Consider the following 24,367-nt stretch of genomic DNA (forward strand, 5'->3'; position numbering starts at 1 on the left):
GATCATATGGCCATATTCCCACAACGTAAAAGTGCCCGGCCGGCCAATATAGTGCCGAGCTGAAAAGATTTCCAGGACTATCTTTTGGGCTAGAATACGTCGGCTGCGGCATGGGCTCCTACGGGAGCCAATGACAGCAGTCAGAGAAGGGAGGTGGGAGGGAGTTTAGCAGTGTGACTGCTTAACTCCCTCCCTCTTTTCTCCTCCCCTCTGGCTGATTCCAATGGGAAGGGGCGGGACGGGGGCAGAGCTAAGCGCCGCCCTGTTCCGTCTCCTCCCATTGCTGGCTGCGGACAAGGGGCGGGAGCATAGCTCCGCCCCTGCCCCCTCCCATCGCAAACAGCCAGAGAGGTGGTGAGCCGGCGAGGGGAAGGGGCAACAGCATGGTGGCCTCAGCATATATGCGCCGGGGCCCATGCCATCAGAACGGGCGCACGAACGTTCAATTTGTTTCCTGTTCACGAGTTTTTACGCCTCAGATGATAGCATATATCAGCCGCCTGTGAAAATGGCGGCCAAAATACGCTCGTGTGAAAGAGCCCTTCGGTTGGCTTCACACGGGAACAACAGTCGTCCAAATAGTCGCTTTCTAGAGCGTATTAAAGCAACAGTTCCGTGTGAACTGGCCACTAGAGATGAGCGAGCATACTTGCTAAGGCAAACTACTCACGCGAGTAGTGCCGTATTAGAGTACCTGCCCGCTCGTCTCAAAAGATTCGGGTGCTGGCGGGGGAGAGCGGTGAGTTGCGGGGGGGAGAGAGTGAGAGAGAGACTCCCCCCCCCACCCCCCCAAAAAAAAAGCCAAATTGCAATTTTTAAAATTTCTCCCCACTTTAAAACATTTAAAAGTTTCTCTGTACATTATGTGGTACTGTCATTGGTATCTTTAACCCCTTAAGGACCAACCATGATAAATATTTGGTGCTTGGTAGAAGTACGGCACAAAAATAAACTATAAATTAAAAGACAAAAATATTTTTTTCTAGCATTGTACCCCAAATAAATCTGAAAAAAGGCATTGAAAAAATAAATAATAAATAGCCCTATATGTCACTGAGAAAAAACAGCAAAAATAATTTTGGTAGCTGAAGAACAAAAATAGGGCAGTAATCACCATGTGGGTAAAATTCCTAAAAAGCGTCTGGTCCTTAAGGGGTTAAAAAAAGATAACTTGTCTCGCTAAAACAAGACCTCATTCAGCTATCCCAATTGGAGATTTAAAAAGTTTTGGCTTTTAGGAGGTGGGGATGGAAAAAAAACAATAAAAAAGAAAAGCTAAACCTCTTGGTTCCAGCTGGACCTTGATCGGATTGGTCCAGTGAAAAAGGTCTCCAATGTCCAAATCTGAAGCTGTTGTAGACCAGCACCCATGAGGGTTTATCTGTGGTTGGTGTTGGTCTGCATAACATTGATTTTCACCCTCCACCACCTAACCATTTAGTGGAATCGTATATCAAACTGGTACAAAAGGACAGTGAAAAATTCTGAAATAATGTACATTTTCATCCTATATGTGGCAAGCTGAAGGGAGGAGAATAGGATGCCCCGTTACAACTCGCTCAGGATGAGTCCATCACCATTAACCTGGCTGATAAGGGCAGTGCAGTGGTGGTGATGGACTCCGTCAAACACCAGGGGATTTTCTGTAAACTTCATGATGGTAATATCTATGAGCGTTTGAGGGGTGACGCTACGGAACGTTTTCAGACCAGTCGCAAGATTTTACTAGACAAGGCCCTCACTGATGGCGTCATAGATCAGAGATGGTTTTGTTTTTTGAGTGTGTCCTCTCCTTTGGTGCCGGTGCTATAAACACTTCTAAAAATTCATAGAAACTTGGAGAATCCACCCGGCCGACCTATTGTTTCAAGACGTGGGTCTTTATTCAAGGGTGTTGCTAGATGTTTAGATCGAGTGCTTCACAATTGTGTGGTGAATGTGAGATCATATACACGTGATACTGGTGATTTTCCTACTAAAATCAGTGGGTTGAAGGTAACAGAGGGACTATTTTGGCCTCTTTTGAGGAAGTATCTTTATACACTTCAATTGCACATGATGAAGGGCTTGAGACCGTACAGTGAAGGTTGGCAGGCTCGGACCTCTCCTGGGGTCTACACGAGTCACCCACAGGCTTCTGGAGTTCATCCTCAAGCAATTATTTTGGCTTTGGGGATGTTTCTACAGACAGTAACAGGGAACCACCATGGGGTCCAATGTGACCCCACTTATGCTAACATCTAGGATAAATTTGTGTACATTTCTTCCTAATGGTGTGAGGTTAGTTATCATTTGGGAAGGTTCTATGTCTAATCTCTTAGCATTTCAAACAGAGATCAATGGTATTTACCCTGAGTTATAGTTTACCTTCACACGTTCTCCTGATAGCATCCAATTTTTGGATGTTGACGTGAAACTAAAAGACAATGATCTGGATTACTGACTTATTTGTAAAACAACTGATTGATACACCAACAGGCTATTTTCTGAGTTGTCATCCTCGTAGTATCCTGCTTGAGAATTCTCCCCGCTATTATCTCCATACTCCGCTTTGAATTCCCCCACCGTCAGAGCAGTGTAGGTAAGCGCTGTGATTGGATCGAGGGCCAGCCAATCACAACCGACGCTCGATCATTCACAGCCATTCAGTGGATGACATCACTGAATGGCTGTGATTGCTTTATCGAGCGCCGGCTGTGATTGGCTGGCGCTCGATCCAATCACAGCGCTTACTTACACAGCACTGACGGTGGGGGAATTCAAAGCCGAGCAGGGAGATGACAGCGGGGAGAATTCTCAAGCAGCTTGCTGCACTGCCGGGGAAACCATCGCGCCGGTGACACAGATGCCGGCTGGGAGGCGAGTATTGCATTTTTTCTTTACCTAGTATATACTTGAGTATAGCTCGGCTTATACTCGAGTCAATAAGTTTTACCAGTTTTTTGTGGTAAAACTTATTGACTTGGCTTATACTCGGGTCGGCTAATCCTCGAGTATATACGGTAGTTCTATTTCCATTATACCTTGGAGGATTCACGCAGTGTGAATAGTTACTTGGGCGAATATAATCTTAACTCTTATATACTGTGTGATAGATCGATGCATATATACGACATCCTATGAACGTTGTCACGGGGGATTTGGTGACTATGTTCCCACAGCGGCGCAGCTAAATTGCCTTGATGATGAATGATATAGATGGCGCCATGACAGATTTGTACACGGTGATTAGGGCTGATGAGAGATGATGTAAGTAAGTGTGTTGGATCTTTTTCCTGGAAGGAGCCTGTATGACCGAGTTACTATATATATATATTATATATGACATTTGTATGCATCTGCTCGACAAAGATCTTCTGGTCAAAACCTTCCTGCTATTATGTCCTCGGAGGGATAGAGGTTTTAAAATGTACCTTGAATGCAGTCACGTCTTCCTTCTATGATTCTAGATTGGATCCATGGATTCTGGGTGACTCTGAATCAGTTGCCCCACTTTTAAAGTGTTCTGGATTGTGTTCCTGGCACAGTGTCTATTTCTACTAGTGGAATCTGAAAGCTTATCACTCAGTGTAAAGGCACGCCCCGACTGAATGACGAATGAGAATTCATTCACCTATTGTTCGTCGTTCAATTCCTGCATGCAGAAAATGGAATGACGGATCAGCTGTGTAAACAGGCAGTCGTTCAGTTATGAATGATGGCCTGTTTACTGTGATTAAAGGCAGGTGGCTGGACGGATCGCCGGCCCATTCATTAGTGATGCTCATTCCTGTGTAAAATCACAAGAACAATCATCGCTGGGACGACCTGTAGGGTATCTGTGCCCAACAAGTAGTCCCGTGTAAGAGGGCCCTTAACCAGTATGCTCTCTGCTGGCGGATGGACTTGTTTCCTGCCCGCCTGGAATCCCATCAGGTTCCCTGGTTCCTTATTTCCAGCAGCAGGTCCCGAGGACCAGTTCTAGTCTTGTGCTGCTCTCCAACAGGACATTATAAAGGAGCTGATAAGAAAGAACACAGGAGATCCACAGTGATGTTGTAATAAATATATTAGTACTGGACACATTAGAAGCCGGGTTGCCAAAATGTGCAATTTCTTTTTGGAGACAATATATAGAATTCACTACAATCAATAAAAGTCTCTATTAGCGCCTCCATCCGCCCAAGGCAACAGCAGCGACCGCAGAGTCCACAGAGGCCATATCGGTGGGACATAAATAGTACAAGGCATTACTAGCAAACATCCGACAAAAACAGAAAAGAAACAAAAAGTTTTCAATCTACAAAGTAAACATTTCCAAAATCCAAACAATGAAAGTAAAAGACAGAAGGAGCAGCAAACCAGTCAAAGCAAATAAAAGGCCGCTATACAGCATAAGTGCCGCATACCGTACAGCAACCACTATAAACTAAACAACGTAGTCATGGCGGCTTCCATTAAAGGGGTTTTCCAGGACTAAAGCTTAATTTTAAGCCCTTTAAAAAAAAAAAAATACTAAAAATAAATATGGATTAGTCCCCTACTCCAGCGGCTCCCCATGCAGCACTGCAGCCCCTATGGCTGACGCACGGAACCAACGATGGGCAGTCATGTGCCGTTCATTATGCCAATCACAGACTTCAGCAGGGATTCTTATATGGCCACTGAAGCCTGTGAGTGAATGAGAGGTCATGTGCACAATGAATGGCGCGTTACCACCCTCCGCTCCTTCTGAGTACCTAGTGGCAGCCGGCATAGGGGAGTATTCAGGTTTTTTTTTAATTTTAAGTCCTCTTTTAACTTTTATTCATTAAGTCCCAGAAAACCCCTCTAAAGGTGTCATAGCAGAATAGACTTATCTATCCATAGGAGAGGTGATGTAAGTTGATTGTAAGTTGATTATTGGGGTCTCAACGATGATCATGAGTCCTGGAGTCTCATGTCCCCCTCTTCTCACCATTGCAGCCCCAGCAATGAATGGAGTGGTGGTAACACATGCATGGCGATACTCCATTCAATTCAATGGGGCTGACGGAAATAACAGAACACCTGGTTCTTTCCATCAGCCCCATTGAAGATGAATGTAGCAGCACCCCGCAGGCACAACAGCCAGTCAATTCAAGACCCATGTCACTGCAGAGGGTGCAGCAAACTTGCAGTAAGGAGGAGAGGGGGACTCAAGACCCTGTTCTCGGGATCGTGGGGATCTCAGCGGTGAGAGCCACTGATCAGTCTTATCGTGGTACAACCCTCTAAACGCCTATGTAAAAAATTGAAGCTAGTGCAGAAAAACTCTTTGGCTTCTTGAAAAGAACCTTTTGCGCTCTAGGAGTCTCATGAACTAAGGTTATGGGGTGACGTTGTGTGCCCAATGTGCCGAGCGCCAACCTTACAAATAGGCAGTGAGTGAGCGAGAAGGCAAGTGACATCCGTTGACCCAGCGCCCCAGCACTGTGGGCATATAACCTTATGGGGTTTGTGGGTGTGCAGGATGTAGCGTATGTATAACCGCTGCACGTGACAAAGCCCAGGCGCTCCTATACTGCATGTTGCTACATTAAGAACGCTGGTGAAATTACATGAAGCACATCAGGCGTCACACGCTGGAATACAACTACACGACCGTGCGGTCTCTTCCAGCCAATGTGACTAAAAACGTCTTTTTAAATAGCGAGAACCGCACCATTCAAACTCCTTCTACTAATCATCTCAATAAAACGCTGCGTGATTCTCCAACAGCGTTCCTCTCCTTACAGCCAACCTCCAGTGTAGAACCAGTAGTTTTTCATCCAGACATTACTAATTCCCGCTGTCGCCTGGCAGAAAGGGCGGAGCCTGAGAATTATCCTGCGACGGGACCGCGGCATTTCCCTGTGCATGGTCGCTAGTCTCTGGGATATCACGGGCCAGGGCGGCTGCTTCAGTAGTAGCGTCTTCGCCCCTCGCCAGTTGCGGAGACGGTGTAGCCGAGTGGTTTTCATTATTTCTCTGGAGAAAGAAAAAAAAGGTAGAACTTAAAAATACGACATTTCTCAGCTGCATTTCACTTTACGTCACAAGAGTAGTGAGGAAGCGGAACGTGTGGATGCTGATTCATGCCAGCGGGACTATGAAAGAGTGAAGACTAATGTGACTCCCGGGAAGGCGACCGAAGAGACGGATAGATACGTTCTACAGATAAGAGAATGCTAATTAAAGGGGTTTTCAAGGCAGTGCTCGCTGGGGTCCATCGGGTTCGTAGTGGAAGCTGCTGCTCCGCCCCATGTGTAGTGGCCGGCACTCAAAATTGCAAGAGCAGCGCTCATTGAAATTGTAATTGCAGGCTGGGATTCCATTGATTCATTAAGAACTGCACCTGCAATTACAAGCTCCGGCCACTACACAGGGGCAGAGCAGCGACTTCCACTCCGACCATGGTGGACACCAGCGGGCGCTGCCTGGAAAACCCCTCTCAGTCCGCACCTTCACAGAAGATATCAGTCCAGTACACAGCGGGCAGAAAACATAAGACACACAGATGAGGCCTTTACCGCAGTCTGTACAGGTATATAAACGGCGTGAGAGGCGCGAGGGCGCATGGCTGCTACTCATGCAAACATGAGATTTAAAGGGGTTGTCTCACAAATTAATCACCTATCCTATGGCGAGGCAAGAAAAGTAAAGTCTGATCGGTGGCAGTCTCCCTGCTGAAACCCAACCAATCCCAAGAATGGGGCTCCCATGTCCCCCTCTTGTCACTGGAGGTTTCACACATGCGGTGCCGCTCCATTCAGTTCAACGGGGCTGACAGGAATAGCTGAGTACAAGAGCTAAGCTACTGTAACTCCATCAGCCCCACTGAGAATGAATGAAGTGGCACTGCACATGTGCGACCACAGCTCCATTTAAGCTCCTCCTTAGTGTGGGGGTGCAGTGAGGAGCAGAGGGGGACACGGGACCCCTGTTCTCAGGATCAGTGTTGAGACCCCCATCAATCAGGCTTTTCTCACCTATCTTCTGGACTGAACTCTTTTGGGAGCTTCAGAAGAAGCTGGGAGTTCTTAAAGCCACTGCACAATATCCCGTAAGTGACAGACCGCTGAAATCAGCATGACTGTCACTACTTTATGCTGCCCTCAGGGAGGACAGTGTAAAGTACAAGACGGGTTACCTTGAAGGTGTGGTTCCAGAAGTTTCTCATGTCTGGTAGTGTTCTAAAACAGCCCGGCTTGGGTTGGTCAACAATAGTAGATCGACGGGTTCACCGCTCGGGACATCTGTCAATAAGCTGATGAGAAGCTGAGGACAGCCGTAACTGTCGAAACATTGTCCGTCGTGCAGTAGCCCGGTTTGGATTGTGACTCTACCCTACTGAGATGACGGAGAAGGCTGCAATACCAAACTAAACTACTGCGCTACAGACAATGTTTTGATAGTTCCAGCTGTCCGTGGCAACTTCTCATCAGTTGATTGGCGGGTGTCTAGAGTGATGGACCATGAGGATAGGTCACCAATAGTTTTGATCCTGGAAAACCCTTTGGTAAGTGGTTTAGTGGTATCAGGTACGTGGCTGCTGTAATCAGAAGATGTTTTATACAGAACACGACGGGACATTTACAATCACCAACTGGTACAAAGTCATGGATAGGACAAATAAAAGAGTGTGAAGGCCTTACCTTCAGTTCTTCTTTCCTAACTGTTATCCCATCAGCAGCAATGGAAAGACAATACTTTATACACCCTTTAGATGCTACACAAGTTACAACACAACGTAGAGTATATAATAGACAAGACTACTGATGCCGTCTAGGAGCGGTACAGCTTACAAATACGCTGATCAGCCATATCATCAAAGCCACCAGTCTAACATTACCACAACAACTCTGACTCATCAAGGAGAAATCCCACAAGACATCTGAAGGCGTCCTGTGATATTTGGCACCAAGACGTTCGCAGCAGATCCTTTCAGCCTTGTAAATTGTGAGGTTGAGCCTCCAGGGATTGGACTTCTTTTTCCCAGCACCCACACGTGCTTGATCTGGTTGAGATGTAGAGAATTTGGAGGCCAAGTCATCCTCTTTATCTATTTGCCATGTTCCTCAAACCATTTATAGAATAAGCTGCCATGAAGTGGTGGATGTGGTCTACAACAATGTTTAGGTAAGTTGCATGTACAAAACTAGTATCCATATGAATGCCAGGATCCAAGACTTGTAGCAGAACATTGCTCAGAGCATCACGCTCTTCTTCCCATAGGGCATCCTCAGGTAAGCGACACACACGCTCCCAGCTGTCCACTTCATGTAAAAGACCACTGAGTCATCAGAACAGGCCACCTTCATCCATTGCTCCATGGTCAAAGTTCTGATCTTCATATGCCGACTGTAGGTACTTTCAGCAGTAGACAGGGGTCAGCCTGGCAATCTGACTAGTCTGCAGCGATGCACTGCGTGTTCTGACTCCTTTCTAGCATGGCTAGCCTTTGTGCATCAATGAGCCTTGGGCACCCAAGAGCCCATCACTGGTTCACCAACTGTCCATTCTTGGACTATGTTTGCTAGTTACTAATCACTACATACAGGGACATCGCACAAGATCTGCTGTTAAGGAGATGTTCTGACCCAGTTGGCTAACTGCCAGGCAGGTGGATCTGCCTTGCCAGACACCGGTTTCGCTGCAGGCTGAGGTGGCAGCACCTGGGGTTCCTTGGTTTTCACACTTAACCTCTCCAAGAGGGACACAGGCTTTGCTGTGGGGTCCACAAGCCATTACACCCACAGATAGTCCCGGTAATGTGGCTGCTGACAATGCACTGGGCTCAGGGGCGGTAATGGAGAGACCGGCTGGGGTCAGGGCAGGCAGCAGACAAAGCAGAGTCCAGAGCCGAGGTCAGGAGAGAGTCAGAACCAGCAAGGGTCAGAACCAGGAATACACTGAATCGGGGCTTTGCCACAATGGTAGGAGACCAATTGCTTAGGCATCCTACAAAGGGTTGGATGCCTAATATAGCAGGGACACGTTAGGGTGGCGCATGCTGGTCCTTTAAAAGGAGAAGCAGGAACGTGCACAAGCAGAAAAAAGGCATGCAGATCGAGAATGACAGCAACGCAGGACGGCAGGCCCAGCAGCGGGTGGGCGGGGTGAGCAGTGGCGGCACATTATAACACTAGTCATTAAATTTGGCCCTTATGAAAGTCGCTCAGATCCTCACGCTCGCCTATTTTTCCTGATTTCATCCCATCTGCTTCGATGGTCACATACTGGTAACTATATCTCACTCTATGATGGGCGCCACTTCAGTCATGGCGTTAATGTTATGGCTGATCAGGGTTTACATTTGAACAGATTATTTTACCCCTTCCCCATACATAGGTCACAGAGCCGCAGTTAGATATGAAGTAGGGTCCGAAGTGGGCTGCATACTCTGCTGGTGTCGGCTGTCTGAAACAGCTGTCACCTACCGCAAGCGGCTGTTTTACAGCCTGCATACACTGTCAATTCTGACCACGGCATGTAAGCTGTCAGCTGGAGAGGGATTCCCCCTCTCACTCACCATTGGCCCCCAGTGATGCAATCATGCGCTGCTGATGGTCGCCATGGTGGCCCTGGACCTAGTGAAGGCTGCCATGTATTTAACCATAGTAAGCCCTGTCTGCGGCCTGTGGCAGGGCTCAATATGTGATCATTAAAATGACATTTTAAAATGGCATTACTGAAGTATTGCATTATGTTGTAGAACTGATCAAACGATTGCAAGTTCAAGTCCCCTAAGGAGACTAAATAAAAATATAAATGTCCAATAAAATTTAGTAAAAATAAAAAAAGTTGTACAATATAAGAAATAAAGACTTTGTATTATGAAAAAATCTAAACAAAAAAAACCTCTATCTATGCATAATTGGTATTGCCGTGTCCAAAAAACAAAGCGTTGCATTATTTATTTCACATTGTGAAAGCTGGAAAAAAAACATAATAATGCCAGGATTGCAACTTTTTTGGTCACCCGTCGCCTCATAAAAATGGAGTTAAAAGTGATCAAGAAGTCCTATGTACTCAAAAATGATAGCAGTAAATCTACAGCTCGCCCCATTAAAACCGAGGCCTCACAGCGCCACCCATGGAAATATCCAAGAAAATGTACGGGGCTCTGAATAAGGCAACATTTATTTATTTTAAATAACAAAAAGGGTTTGTTTTTTAACAACAGTCCTATAAAAGGTCCAGACTCCTACAACAAAAGTTAACGCCAATTTTACTGCCCAATAAGTGTCGCCAAAGCAAACCCACCTGAAAAACCACGCAGTTGCTTTTTTTCTTTCATTTCGCACCACTTAAAATTTTTTTAAGTGTTTTCCAATACATTATATTGTAGCGGTAAAAACTATAACTCTTCCTGCAAAAAGCAAGCCCTCATGTAACTAGGTCAACGGAAAAATAAAGTTAGGGCTCCTGAAAGGGGAGGATGAATAAAAACAACCCCCCAAAGGGTGAGGAGATGAGAAAAACATGGCAGAAACAGCGCCTCTCATGTCAGTATCTGGCATTGCAACTTCTCTCCATATAAGTAAATTAGGCTAAGAAACAACTTTGGTTAGGTGATCGAAGGGCCGCTACACTGCAGATCAAGCTGCGCTATGTAGATCTGCCAACTCCCAGAGTGCTTTGCTTTCTGCCATGTTACAAGAGCTTCTTTTGGCCATTGAGCCAATAACAAATAATACTTTGCAAAATAAGAAACAGGTGAAGAAGAACAGAAAAGGCGACCCCAGAAATCAGGTTATTTCAGTCTGTCTATGGACGGTACCTGGAGTGGTTGGGTCTCGGAGGCGGGGCTAGCTCGGGTAAGTGCCAGCATTTCCTTTATCTGATAAAAGGCATAAGCGAGGGTGACCCAAGGAGACGAACTTATCCCCCAGGCCGGTCTGTTGACATCCTCTTGTTCCTCTTGGTGTCTGGTCTTCTTGGGTGGCAGTTTGACCTGAACAGTTGGCATGACGTTCTCCGGGTGCTGCGATACCAGATCAATGGTGGCAATGGGCACCAGGCTGGAGGGCACCGGAATCCTTTCCGCCAACATAGATGCATCTGCAGTAAAGGCACAGCGTTGGTAAGAAAAAACACCTCTGGAATAGGCGTACGGCAATATAGTCAATCGCTCTAGATCGGGGGTGTCTAAGGCATTTCACCGAGGGCCACATCAGCTTTACGGTTACCTTTAATGGGCCGTTTGCACTTTTAAGACTGTAAATGTAACTCCTCCTTAACACCTCTACAGCCCCGAGCTGTGTGCAAGATCGTGGGGCTACTGTCAGCGTATCATGGCGGCCTGGGGACTTCTGAAGGCCTCCGGGGCAGCCATGATAGTCTTCTTTAATAAAGTCGTGCCTGTGGCCTGTCTTTAATAGGCAGCCTGCTAAAATAGAGTAGAATGCAATACCATAGTACTGCATTATACAGTAGAAGTATACATTTTTGCTCACTTAGAAATTTGCAAAAGTCTCCCAATACATTAAATGGTAGCAATGAAAAATACAAGTCGTCTCGCCAAAAACAACGAGCTCTCATGTAGATATGTCACCCGGAAAATAAATGAGGTTTTGAAAATAGGGATACCGGAACTGCAGAATGTGACCTGGACGCAGGAGCATCAATGACCCCTGGTGATGAAAGGGTTAAACTATAATCTAGTAAAGCCTGCCGTTACCACTTTATTACTAGCAAGTCTATTATTACTAATCGTTGTACATGCGCCATTTCTGAAAGAGTCAGAAGTCTCACTCAGCGACTCGCCAGCCCTGATATCCAAGTGTTAGGCCACCACTTGAAGCCATAAGAAAGCCCTGTAACCCGGTAGCCCTGTAGTCCTCACAAACCTACAACATCCCAGCTGGTCGGACCAGATGACCCTGGAGGTCCCTTCCATCTCTACTTTTCTGGTCAGAGTGGAATCTATGAAACGGACAGCACAGCTGCCAAGCAGCGCGGGGGCGCTCTAATCACAGCTGGTGCTCCGTAGGTAGGGTCCACGTACGGTCTCACCTGTTACAGATGCGCCAAAAGCTCCTGCTCAGTGCAGCTCACAAATTCTTTCTGCGGTTACGGACTGCTTATTGCTGCCACTATGCGCCTTGCCTACAACCGTGGGCCATTGACAATAAACAGTCAGTAGCCACTTGCATAATTTGTGAGCCTCACCAAGCAAGAGCTGTTGGCCGCGACGTTGGCACATCTCAGATTCGCCGTTTTCTGCACGGGTGCTGCGCATGGAACCCTACCCAAAGGAGAAAAGCTGAGATGGTCACTCTTACAATCGGGACGAAGACACAAGTGGCAGCTTACCTTCTTCCTTCTGAGGAACCGCTACCCACTGGATGAGAGCGAAGAGAAGGAGGATGACCAAGGAGGCCATGCCGATCCCCCGGAACGTTTCTGCAGCACCTGGAGAGCAACCATTGGATTCAGTTATATGGAGCCAACATGCCTCGCAGCGCTGTACAGATATCGGCATCGGCCGCGAGTTCCTGACCCCGCTGAGGCTTACAACCTAAATTACAAATTCACCTTTCATGTTTTTGGAAATCCACACAAACACTAAAGGCCGCAGCAGAAGATTGCAGAGTGTTTCTCATTGTTTTCAATAAGCAAACTTCGCATCGCACCCACGTCCGCCTCATGCCCCGTGCAATGCTGTGCCGGCCCCATTGAAAGCAATGGGTGATGTGAGGCGTTCTGAGGGAACACCCAAAGAGAGGACATGCCGCGATATTTCCTCGCGATGCGTGAAAAAATAAATTGCTCGGGCGTAATAATGGGAAAATTGACTTCCAATGTGTGAAAGTATTAATTGGCAAGCAGGCTGCATATTTAGGTTCTGGAGATGTTTTCGGCAGCCATTTTGAACTCCGCCATACTGAATTTAGTTCAGGTTTTTCAAATGGGAAAGGGTCGTGTGATATATCTGTCTTGGCTAGAATTTACTCAGAAACACACTGAAAGTGTCAGAGTTGCCCTATCTTACCTTGTTTAGGAGCTAAGTAAGGGCAAAGTGGTAAATGGTGTCTGACATCCGGGGCTTTTTTCATTAAGAGATCATTTAAAAGGAACCTGTCATGTGCCTAAGGCCCAATGCCCAAGGACGGATTATCGCTGCGGAAGACGCCCACCGCGAATTCTGCCGCAATGACCGTCCATAGACAAGCTATGTCAAAAAGATTCTCCCCTGCCCATGAGCGGAAATCAACTGAGACTTTCTGCTCGCGGGGAAGAATCGTAACATGGTCTATTTTGAGCGGAAAAAAAAAAAAAAAAATCGCACAGACGGCTTCTATTGCAGTCAATGGAAGCCATCCGTCCCGCAATACCTCCACAGTGAGCACTGCAGAAGTATCGCAGGAATCTGCGGCATAGAACAGCGCGTCATGTGAACACTGCACATGCGTGCCGGCTCACTCGCCAAGACACTCGAGGCAGATCTGGACAGGTGAGTATAGAGTCTCTGGGGGGCACCGGATCTGATCTGCTGTGATATTTCCAACACGGCCGTGGGCATGAGGCCTAAAGCACCCTAAACTTACTTGTGGTCCTGTTAGGGCAAGCGAGAGGGAGTCGGGGGGCTGGATTTTTCATACTCATCCGCTTTTCCCCTGTGAAGTCTGTGCACCAGCCAAAAACGTGACGCTTTTCAGAGTCCCGTGCGCGCTCTCCTACACAAGTCTCTGGATTTTTCACTGGCGCACAGACTTCACAGGTAGGGGAGTCAGGAAGAGGGGCGTGGAGTGGAGGGGGGGGAGAAATTAGGGCAGATGGCAGAGCTGGATCCAAACAGCGCCATAAGTTGGTTTATGGCGGTTTAGGCGGGTGATTGGTTCCCGCACTTTGCTGTGGGTGTATGCAGATGACTGGATGTATAATTACTTGGGCATAGAGGGCCGGTAAAAGTCCACCAAGGTGGCCGAGTTAAAGCGACCCTCCAGGCCTGGAGAAACAAAGATGGCTGAACCGCTTCTCTGACTACCTGATGCACAATGTTATATAGTAATATTACATAGTATGGACCCTACATAGTGATCCGACTGGCCAGCGCTGCTCAGGTGGGCAGCATGTAGGGTCTTAGACTAATGATGGATATTAGTGCACAGTGCACATCAGGTAGTCAGAGAAGCTGCTGCTCCAGCCCTGAGGGTCACTTTAACGCCTCTGGGCTTTTATCTCTGGGGCCATTTGAAGCCCCTTGTGCATGTGGAAAAATACACAACATGGTTCACCTGAAACGGGAAATCCTATAGTGCTGTGAAGAAATATCACCTGCAGTTCCTCAGCGCGTTCATGAAGCCTGGATTACACGTCACCCCGCATGCAGCCGGCAGAATGGTGGACTCATCGAACACATCACGTAGAGCACCTTGTGAAACATTGCCCTCGCTTAACTCCTAAACAAGCAAAGATCAGGCAAAACTGACCCTTCCAGAGTGTTTCTGAGTAAATTCTAGCCATGACTGATGTATCACATGATCTCCTTCCCATTTGTAAAATCTGAGAAGAATTTAATATGTCGGAGTTCAAAATGGCCACCAAAAAAAATCTCCTCCACTAAAATCTGCAACTTCCCTCCCAATTAATACTTTCACACATTGAAAGTCAATTTTCTCAGTATTACTCCAGTTTAACAGGTGTGTCCCAGTGTGTACAACATGCCATTTCCAGGAGGGCTTTTCCAATTTGAATGTGACTGTTAGGGGGTTAATGAATGTAAACATAAGACAATTTGGCAATTTATTGTAATTATTTAAAAATCTGAAATTTTATTGCAAATCCAATTTCTTAGCGAATTCAAAATGTGTTATTTTAGACCCTTCAGCAGTGAATGAAGTAAGAAAAGTCTTAATTGAAAAAGTAAAGTCTTACCAAAGAAGTTGACCAGTATGCCTCCAACCATGGCACCACATCCTCTGCCAAGTCCCAGATGAAGCCCCTGCAGGATGCCCTGGGCGGAGGTCCGTAATGCCGGTGGAACGGCGGCACTCAGATAGGAGATGCAAGCTGCCCATATAGCGGCGTGGGTCACACCTGTTAGGGGCATCAACAATGTCATCATTACTGGAGCCCGGCAGCCACGCAGTTGTTTGTCCAGCCCGAGCCCCCGTCAGTCCCTGCTGCCCCATACGGTTATAACCAAGCAAATACCACCCAGTGTTGCACCACCACAGGCACCCTGATTATGATCACCACAATCAGAGATTGGTCTGTGTCCTGCTGCACAGACCCCTGCAGCCGGGTACAAGCGCCCAGCGCCCCTTGGACTCCATCCATCAGGTCAGCTTAGCGCTATGGGCGTAATAACTACAGCAACACCGAGTGTGTGGAGTCCATGAGTGCAGGGGTCATAATACTGGGGGTCTGCATGACACGGTGACTATAAAATAATTACCCCCCTGCAGCATATAGCATGCATGCAGCAACAGATTTTGTTCCATGCCCTTTGCCCTTTTTTTTAGTGCCCCCATAAAAGATCAGGCTGCAGCGTTCCTCAGGCTGCAGCGTGGCGTGTTGGGTTCCTGGACTCTACAGAATAGACTTATCAGCTACACAAAGGGCACGTGATGGAACAGTGGTTCCGTAGCCCCTCCTCCTTGTCAGTGTGGGTTCTTCGTACCCACACTGTCCGTATCGTCTGTCCCTAAATCTCAACATTTCATTAGAGATTCTAGATCACATGTACAAATATAAGCGCCCATCTAGTAAGAGCGATCCATCCAGATGTTTCTCACACTGAGTCCCTGCTACTGGCGGGGAGGGGATTTGTTTTCTCTTATGTTGGCATGTACTTTAAAAGGCGCACTAACTATTCAGACAACTTCCGCTCATGTAATCTTGTAATATACTTTCATTAAACATGTTGTTGTTTTTCCACAAGTTTAAAGTGGCTACCACAAGGGGTCTCCCTTCCAGACCTTCTGCAATCCACTGCCCGTTGTTAGGTGGCAAGCTTCTGTAGTAGCTGAGACTCTAGGACGTAGGAAGGGCGCTATCTTCACAGGCTGACAGGACTGCAGACACAGGGCTTGCAATCTCTCTACAGTCTCTGCCTCACCTGCTGTTACGGCATCTGGGTGTGTAAGAGAGTGCACACATTAAAGTAGGGTTTCTCACCATTTGGCCAGAAGGTCTCTGAAAGCCCGATCATCCTGGGAAGCAGAGATGGGCATTCACATACAGCCTCCCTGCTGACTGGACAGAGACAGTGCAATGCTACTTTTGTTTAAGCGTTATGACCAGTATTGGCATGGCTATGGGCAGTCACCGCACGGCACCACATCACCATTTATGTCAGCGACTGCTATTTAATACAGTCCTGTGTGATGGTGTCTGTATCACGTATGTGTAGAGAGATGGCGTCATGCTTGCTTCGGCCTCACCGCCATCATCCTGCCCACCGGCATTGTGTTCTCTAGCACATCTGTTCAGGCACGCGGCTCTCTTCTGTCTCCAGTGTATTGTTGCACTCACCGCCCTGAATTATTTACGCTGCCTTACATGTGGGATGGTGCGGGCTCAGAAGTTTATGTCCCGTTTCGTTAACTACCACCCTGCCAGGACCTAAAACATACGTCCTGTGGCATTAAGGCGTTAAGAGTTAAAGAGTACCAGTCATGTCATGGCAGTGGGGTCAGCTGCTCATCATTGCATGTATTTTTTTTTAAACTTTTTGAGGGGGGGGCGGGGAAGAAAGACCGCCAGGGCAACTGCCGAATGAGGAGGCAGGAACTGCTACAGTTAGAACACAGTGCCCCCAGATGTCGGATTGTCATATGACGGCCCGCCCTTTCAACAGATTGCACATCAATCGGAAGCAGCCTGAGGCGTCCCTTGCAGCCCCCTTAGACTGTTCCAGGTCCCACCTGAGCCGCCCCTCTGCTTGCAGCTCCCACTCTGCTAGCTGCTGTTGAATGACCTTGAATGACCCCATAGTCGCAGCAATGTCCATTCACACCAACTAATTCACTGGTCTAAAGAAAGTGCTTCTTTGGGCAAACAGTAATCTTCAGTTCTCTTGTTAACCCCTTAGTGACCAGCCGATTTTGTGCTTTAACCCCTTAGTGACGCGGCCTATTTTGGACCTAAGGACACAACCATTTTGGGGGATTTTCGTCTTCACTTTTCAAAAGACATAACTTTTTTACTTTTCCATCTACATGGGGGTTGGCGTGAGATTGCCTCCTTCATGCCAGACCCACCTGGCTTTTCTTGCCCAGAGCTCAGCAGGTGTAATGCAGTGTGGCAGCACTTCATCTTGCACCTATGAAAGGAGGCAAGAGGAGCGCAAGCTACGTGCGTCTGTTGAGGAGGACGTGAAGGACAATAGGCGACCCTGACCACCACAACCGTGGAAGTGTCAGCAATGCCTTACCTTGTTGCAGTGCTGCATCTGTAGTGGCCCAGAGTTAGTGGGGCCCCTCCATAATGTTTTATGTCTGTTTCGTGTCAATGTCTTGTCTGTGGCATGCATTTGATTTCTGCGTATTGGATGGTTGCAGGACTGAGAGGGTTAATGTCTAGTCCTGTCTGGTAAATGTATCGTTTGTGTTCATGTGATCAAGCTATGTATATGTGTTTGCAAGAATGCAATGCCAGTCAGTCCAGTAGTTCAGTCCATGAGATCGGCGGGTGTGTGGAGAAGTATGGAGGAAGCCGAGTGACTTCTTTACACTCAGCCTGGCCCATTCTACCCAGGAGACCTTGGTGCTGCTGCTGAGAAGGACAAACCACTTCATGGCGAGAAGAAGAAAGAATCAGAGTGAGTGTTGAGCAGTAGGGAGAGAGTTTGCCGGGAGACGAATTTCACAGATAACTTGGACTGTGGATTATCCGGATACCCTGAGAATCCCCCTTGTTGCAGCACTCTGGCTTGTTGTTTCTGTACCAAGATTGTATATGTGGATTTGAGTTCAAGAGTTTACAGTTAACAAGCGGAACAGACCGTTCCCTGTGTGTCTACTACTTTATTACGTCTGAAGGATCCGCCGCAGAGGACGGAACGGTGGCGTCACGAGTGACAATTGTACTTAAGGTAACCCCTGGCTACTGCCCCTGTGATCTCCCTCAGCAGTAATGTGGTCGAGTTCTGAGCTACCCCCAGTGGAGTAGATGGTAGAGCCCCATGACAAGGCCTTTCTCTACCCCACTGTCTCCTCGACTGTGGGCCCACTCCTCGGGCGCTGCACATCGTACTGCAAAATATTGATCCAGTGGGCCGTTAAAAATATCTACTGTCCCTGGCAATAGTTGCTGTTTCACGTGTCGATGGTAGCGTGTACCTTGCCAACATGACAATCACAAGGACTGGCCTATCCCCTCCTCTTTGTGACTGCAAGGCAGGGATGGCTTTCTCAGAGAAGTAATGGCGATTAGGTATCCACCACCTAGGCTAAGCTCACCTCATCACCTGGGTCCCACATTCTGTTCAAAACCATATCATCATAATCAAACTCCTCATCATCCCTGCCATGTCTCTCAGTCTGCTCTGATATCTTGTGGGCTCCTTGCCCTCCCATCACCATATCCACCTTTACTGCCACTACCGCCACCCTACTACCACAGCTATGCATCTCAGTCACCGCTTCCACATCTGCAACACACTTCAAAACATGACTGTCCTCACACAACGCCTTATCATCACTAATATATTTTTGGCCATATCCTTATACCCAGGGTGCTGTCTCATAAGAGAAACGGTGGCACCCGAATTGGAGGGGGCAGTGAAGACAGATGACAGAAGGGAAAGGCTAATGTCCATCAGTCTGCCAAGTAGCTACAGTATAGGATTCCATTGAATCTCCTGGCTCAAAGTAATGGACTTATAGAGTCTTCCTGCCGAGATGGTGACGAGCGAGCCAACCAGTCTACAATGGCTGTAGTATCCTTCCAGCTCACACGCTACTGCAGGACATGGACAACCCTGGCTTGCTGATGCTGCTACTACCAGGCACACGGCTGCAGCCACTAGTACTGGTCCTGGGCACATGGCTGGTGCTGAGAGTACTGGTACTGGCACCAACATCCTTATTGGCAGATGACATGTCTTCTCCTTTACCCATCCTTTATTTGTAACTTGGAAAACTCCCCTCTGTACTGTTTGTGAGACGCCCAGTGGCTATGGGTACTATCAGACGCCTGATGAGGACTTGCTGGCTGGGACTAGTGGTACTTTTACACACAGTTTGCTCGTTCACTCATGCGGCCTGTTTATACAGGCAGATAAATAATTCTTAAATCAGTCCTTCACATTCACTGTCCCAGTGAACGACCAACTGATCGCTGCGCAACGACATGCGCATGACTAAACCATTATTTTTCTACCTGCATAAATGAACGGCCAATGAGAAGTGAACCAATTCTCGTTCATCGTTCAATCGTCGGCCGATTATCGTTCAAATTTGTATGATCCAACGATTTTTGAACGATAATCATTCCGTGTAAAAGGGTCCTTACTCTGTGAGCAACGTTCAACGTTCGGGACGGCGGAGACACCCGTCACTGGGATCCATCTCATTGATCAGTATATACAGCACAGGATCGGTGCGGCTGAGGAGAAAGAGCTGCTGATCCGGGGCTCTAAAGCATCAGGGAGCTCAAAAACTATCTGAACCCCCTGATCACCCACAAAGTCAGGCACCCCCCTCTTCACTATGTTGTTGTTTAATTGTAACACTGTTCAGCCGCATTACGCCATTATGTGCCGATAACTGCGGCTTATTACTAAAAAAAAAAAAAACAAAACCAGAAATCGTTAGTAGCGCCCCAATAGCGTACTGATAGTGAAGCCTACCGATTGCATTCTTTGTTGTAGGGCTTACAGTGGTTCTTTACAAAAGGTTGTTTTGTTGCCCTCTAACAAGTCTGACAATACCTCTAGAAACAGTGACGTTATTTCGGGGACCAGCGGTCCTTTACTGTTCCTATAGACGGCTTTGGAAATTGCGCCTTTATAGCCCAGAAGCACCTTTTAAATGTCCCGTTGTGAAATCCTGTCAGTCCCTGCAGGGATTAACAGAACCTTCGGGGAGTCCCCTCATCCCCGTCGGGACTAACAGGAGTAAACAGCGGGACATTTAAAGGTGCTTGTGGCCAGAAACCCCTTTTAAATGCCCTCCTGTAAGCAGCGGAGAATCTATTCCCAGCGCAAGAGTTTCCATTAAAGGGGTTCTGACATGAAAAAAAAAAATTTGTACTCACCTTGCCTGGCCTGGCCCGATCGCCAGGCATGTCCCCTCCAGCCGGCATCTTCTTCTGTGCCTTTAAAGCAGAGCAGGAGCGGTCAATAAGACCTCTTCCTGCTCTGGTCCGTCCGTCAGGCACTTCCGAGGTCAACGGACGGACCGCCACAGCAAGCACGTCACAAGCAGTGCTTGCTGTGGGCGGCCCGTCCGTTTTGGCTGAACTCCGGAGTGCTGAGCATGCGCAGTGGAGACGCGGCCCGTCCTGACTCCTGTCAGAGGGCACCTCTCCACTGCGCATGCGCGCGATCCCGGAGTGGCGCGGCTGCTGGAGGAAGAAGACTGCCTGCCGGGAGGCATACTAGCACTTTCTGCTTAGGTTAAGCAGCGCTGCTGATTAGAGCCACCTGATTGGCTCTTCGGCACCACGTGACTGCACAGCGTGCACCAATCAGGTGGCTCTAGTCAGGCTGCTTAACCTAAGCAGAAAGTGCTAATATGCTGCCGGGAGATGACCCCCCGATGTCAACAACAACAGAAGAACAGGTAAGTATTATCTTTTTATGCTTTAGCAGCCATTAAACCATGGGTTCCCTGGGTCCATTAGGCAGACCAGGGAACAATGGCTGCTAAAGCATAAAAACATTATTCGTGTCAGAACCCCTTTAATGCCTACTCCCATAGAAGTTAATGGAAGCTCCTGCAGTACGCGCACCTAGGTCCCATCTTTTTTAGGTGCGCGCTGTTTTGTGCACATGAACGCTTCCATAGGAACCCATTGATTCTTTTAGAAGCGTTCATTTTAGACGGACCTAAAACACGCTCATCTGACTGCGCTCTAAGGGAACCTGAACTTGTGATCATCTGATCGCTTTTACAATATACTGCACTACAAGGCCCAGGCTGCCTGGGCATCTGAACAAGCCCCCCATCATCTCATCATGGGGTAGGGGGGCCATTGGAACATTTAAATGCCGCTATCAGAATTGACAGCAGCCTTTAAATGGTTAACAGCCGTGCTCAGAGTTATGGCCCAACTCCCAAGCCCGCTCCATACAAACTCTGTGCCCATCCGCTGTGTACGTACGATGTCGCCAAGGAGTTAAAAAAACAATGTGATGAGGCAGCAAACAAAAAAAAACTGTTTGGAAGAAGCAGAATGCAGTGTTGTGCCGCTAGTCTGTTATGCGAGGACAGCACAATTTACGGCGCGTCACATTTTCAGATTTCTGACTGACACATAATCTGATATCCAGAAGCCTCCTTACCTTGTAACACCTCCATGGGGAGGACAGTCCAGGCATTCTCCATGTAGGAAATATAGAGGTACCGTGCGGTATTACACGCTAGGCCGATATATAGCACCCTATGATAAAACACAGATTACAGGTAAACAGGGGTGACCGATACTGTACAATCCCTACTTGTTAAAAGCCAGGGCACACCCTACCACGAGGCGACCTGAGGTGGCAGTCTGCAGGATCTTAGAGGGGCGGCGGGTTGCCATCCAGCTGGCAATGATTTTTACAGAACATATTAATGCGCAGCAACCCGGAAGGCATTTCACTCACTTGTCCATGGCTGCAGTCCGGTGGCAGCCGCTGCCGAGTCTGTGCCCGCTGTCCTCTCCCCTGGTGTTTGTGTTCCTGCATGCAGACACCGGCCTGTAGGCAGCCCTGATGCCAGGGGAGAGGTCAGGAGTCACAGACTCAGCAGCAGCTGCCACTGGACCGGAGCTGTGGACTGAGTCAATGCCTGCTGCTGTCCACCAGAGGTCACTACTACTGGGGACACTAAGAGGATCACATAACGGCTGGAGCCACTACAGAGGTTGCTATTACTATTGGGGCCACTATTACTATTGGGGCCACTATCACTCTCTCACTTCAGACAAGTCTCAATGGGTCAAACGTGTTATGGATCTTGTGTATCGATGCTTTAAATGCACAGTTACATCGTTTTGTATCACCTGAAAACTGATAATTAACTGCACAACCCCTCCACAATGTCCTTAATACATATATTAAAATGAAGAGGGTCCGATACTGCCCCTTGTGGTCCCCCCACTAGTAACCTCTCCAATACTGCCGCTTGTGGTACTCCACTAGTAACCCCTCCAATGCTGCCCCCTATGGTAGCCCACTAGTAACCCATCCAATACTGCCCCTTGTGGTACCCCACTAGTAACCCCTCCAATGCTGCCCCCTGTGGTAGCCCACTAGTAACCCCTCCAATGCTGCCCCCTGTGGTAGCCCACTAGTAACCCCTCCAATGCTGCCCCCTGTGGTAGCCCACTAGTAACCCCTCCAATGCTGCCCCCTGTGGTAGCCCACTAGTAACCCCTCCAATGCTGCCCCCTGTGGTAGCCCACTAGTAACCCCTCCAATGCTGCCCCCTGTGGTAGCCCACTAGTAACCCCTCCAATGCTGCCCCCTGTGGTAGCCCACTAGTAACCCCTCCAATGCTGCCCCCTATGGTAGCCCACTAGTAACCCCTCCAATGCTGCCCCCTATGGTAGCCCACTAGTAACCCCTCCAATGCTGCCCCCTATGGTAGCCCACTAGTAACCCCTCCAATGCTGCCCCGTGGTAGCCCACTAGTAACCCCTCCAATGCTGCCCCCTGTGGTAGCCCACTAGTAACCCCTCCAATGCTGCCCCCTGTGGTAGCCCACTAGTAACCCCTCCAATGCTGCCCCCTGTGGTAGCCCACTAGTAACCCCTCCAATGCTGCCCCCTGTGGTAGCCCACTAGTAACCCCTCCAATGCTGCCCCCTGTGGTACCCCACTAGTAACCCCTCCAATGCTGCCCCCTGTGGTAGCCCACTAGTTATGTTGACCCAATCACAGTATGTACCATTTCTAACCCCCTCTGCTTCCCATCACTGACCGGTGACCCCCTTACACCTGTTCACATGCTGTGTAATTGCTGCGTGTTTTCTGCGTGTAGGAAATCCCCAGCATCTTACGGTAGAAGCAATGTGACGGAGATGTCACCAGGCGTCATGTGGTGGATGAGGCCTGCAGCGGACGTGGCTACAGCAGTCACACGTGTATACGGGCCCGTATGCGCTGCAGCCAGGAACAGAGCTGTCAAAGTCAGCTGGGCTCCTGCCATACCTTCCCCTCAGTCAGGGCTGGAGCTAGCTTAACCCTTTAGATGCTACGGTGAAAGCAACCGCAGCATCTAAGAGGCTGACGGAGGAAGCGGGTCTCCACGATACAGGAAGGAAATGAGTTGCCTATCAATGGCCTTGGGGTTGACATCTTTATACAGACAGCCATATGGGTCATTCCGGGACAAAGTCACTCTAGGGGCTAACACCCAACCAGCTCGGATTTATTTTTGAAACTTTGCCCATTTGTTTGTTACTACACGGAGTGTGTTATTAGGACATGAGACCGTGCACATCATGGTCAAAATGATGGTTCTCGGCGACCTTCAGAAGATTGACCCTCCTGAATTTCTTGACCCCGTGACCCGATAGGTCTGAAAATTGAGATTTTTGAATGAATTCTATTAACAAAGAAATGAGCCAAGTTTCATAAAAATAGGAGCTGGTGGGGTGTGACCCCGCGGGCGATCCGTGCTGGAATGACTCCAATCATCATATTCTTATAAGTCCAATGAAATAAAATAGTTATCCGCACCTCCATAATAGTCTAATAAATAACCACATTTATCCCGCACTGCGAGCGCCAGCAGAAAAAGATACACAGACAGAATCGCTCTTTTTGTTGCCATGCCTCCAAGAAATAATGGAATATAAAGACATAAAAAAAAAAAAGGAAATACCATCAGTAAAAAGCACGTCGCCCTGCAAAAAACAAGCCCTCACACTGCTGCATGGATGGAGAAATAGCAAAAATGTTAAAAAGTTATGGCGGTCAGAAGAAACTGAAAATTATTTTTTTTAAAAAGATAATTAAATTTTAAAAAGTAGAACAAATTTTTTATTTAAAAAAAACCTATATAAATTTGGTATTATTGTAATCGCACCGACCCCCAGGATACGGTTACGTGATTTCTACAGCAGTGACCTCAGTGCATTATACGTTACATTAAATAGTACCGCTGAAAGATACAACAAGCCCTCAGACAGCGACTGTGATGGAAAATAAAACAATTATGGGTAAGGACGACAACAAAAATGGGGTTAAAAGCCAAGACTTTGATGAACATTTCAATTATTTTTTT

General features: G+C 47.8%; 1 protein-coding gene across 1 annotated transcript in view; it reads right to left on the minus strand.

The window, feature by feature from the left end:
* Window positions 1-4,030: 4,030 nt before the first annotated feature.
* Window positions 4,031-24,367, minus strand: part of MFSD6 (major facilitator superfamily domain containing 6) — a 35,448-nt gene continuing 15,111 nt past the window's right edge. The window contains exons 3-7 of the mRNA XM_066577091.1: window positions 21,440-21,537; window positions 14,863-15,024; window positions 12,298-12,396; window positions 10,763-11,043; window positions 4,031-5,967 (exon numbers count right to left, since the gene is read on the minus strand). Of these exons, the coding sequence (XP_066433188.1) occupies window positions 5,779-5,967; window positions 10,763-11,043; window positions 12,298-12,396; window positions 14,863-15,024; window positions 21,440-21,537 (829 nt within the window). The 3' untranslated portion in view covers window positions 4,031-5,778. The remainder of the gene's footprint in view (window positions 5,968-10,762; window positions 11,044-12,297; window positions 12,397-14,862; window positions 15,025-21,439; window positions 21,538-24,367) is intronic.

This window comes from Eleutherodactylus coqui, chromosome 8 (assembly GCF_035609145.1).
Source record: "Eleutherodactylus coqui strain aEleCoq1 chromosome 8, aEleCoq1.hap1, whole genome shotgun sequence".
NCBI classification, from domain to species: Eukaryota; Metazoa; Chordata; class Amphibia; order Anura; family Eleutherodactylidae; genus Eleutherodactylus; species Eleutherodactylus coqui.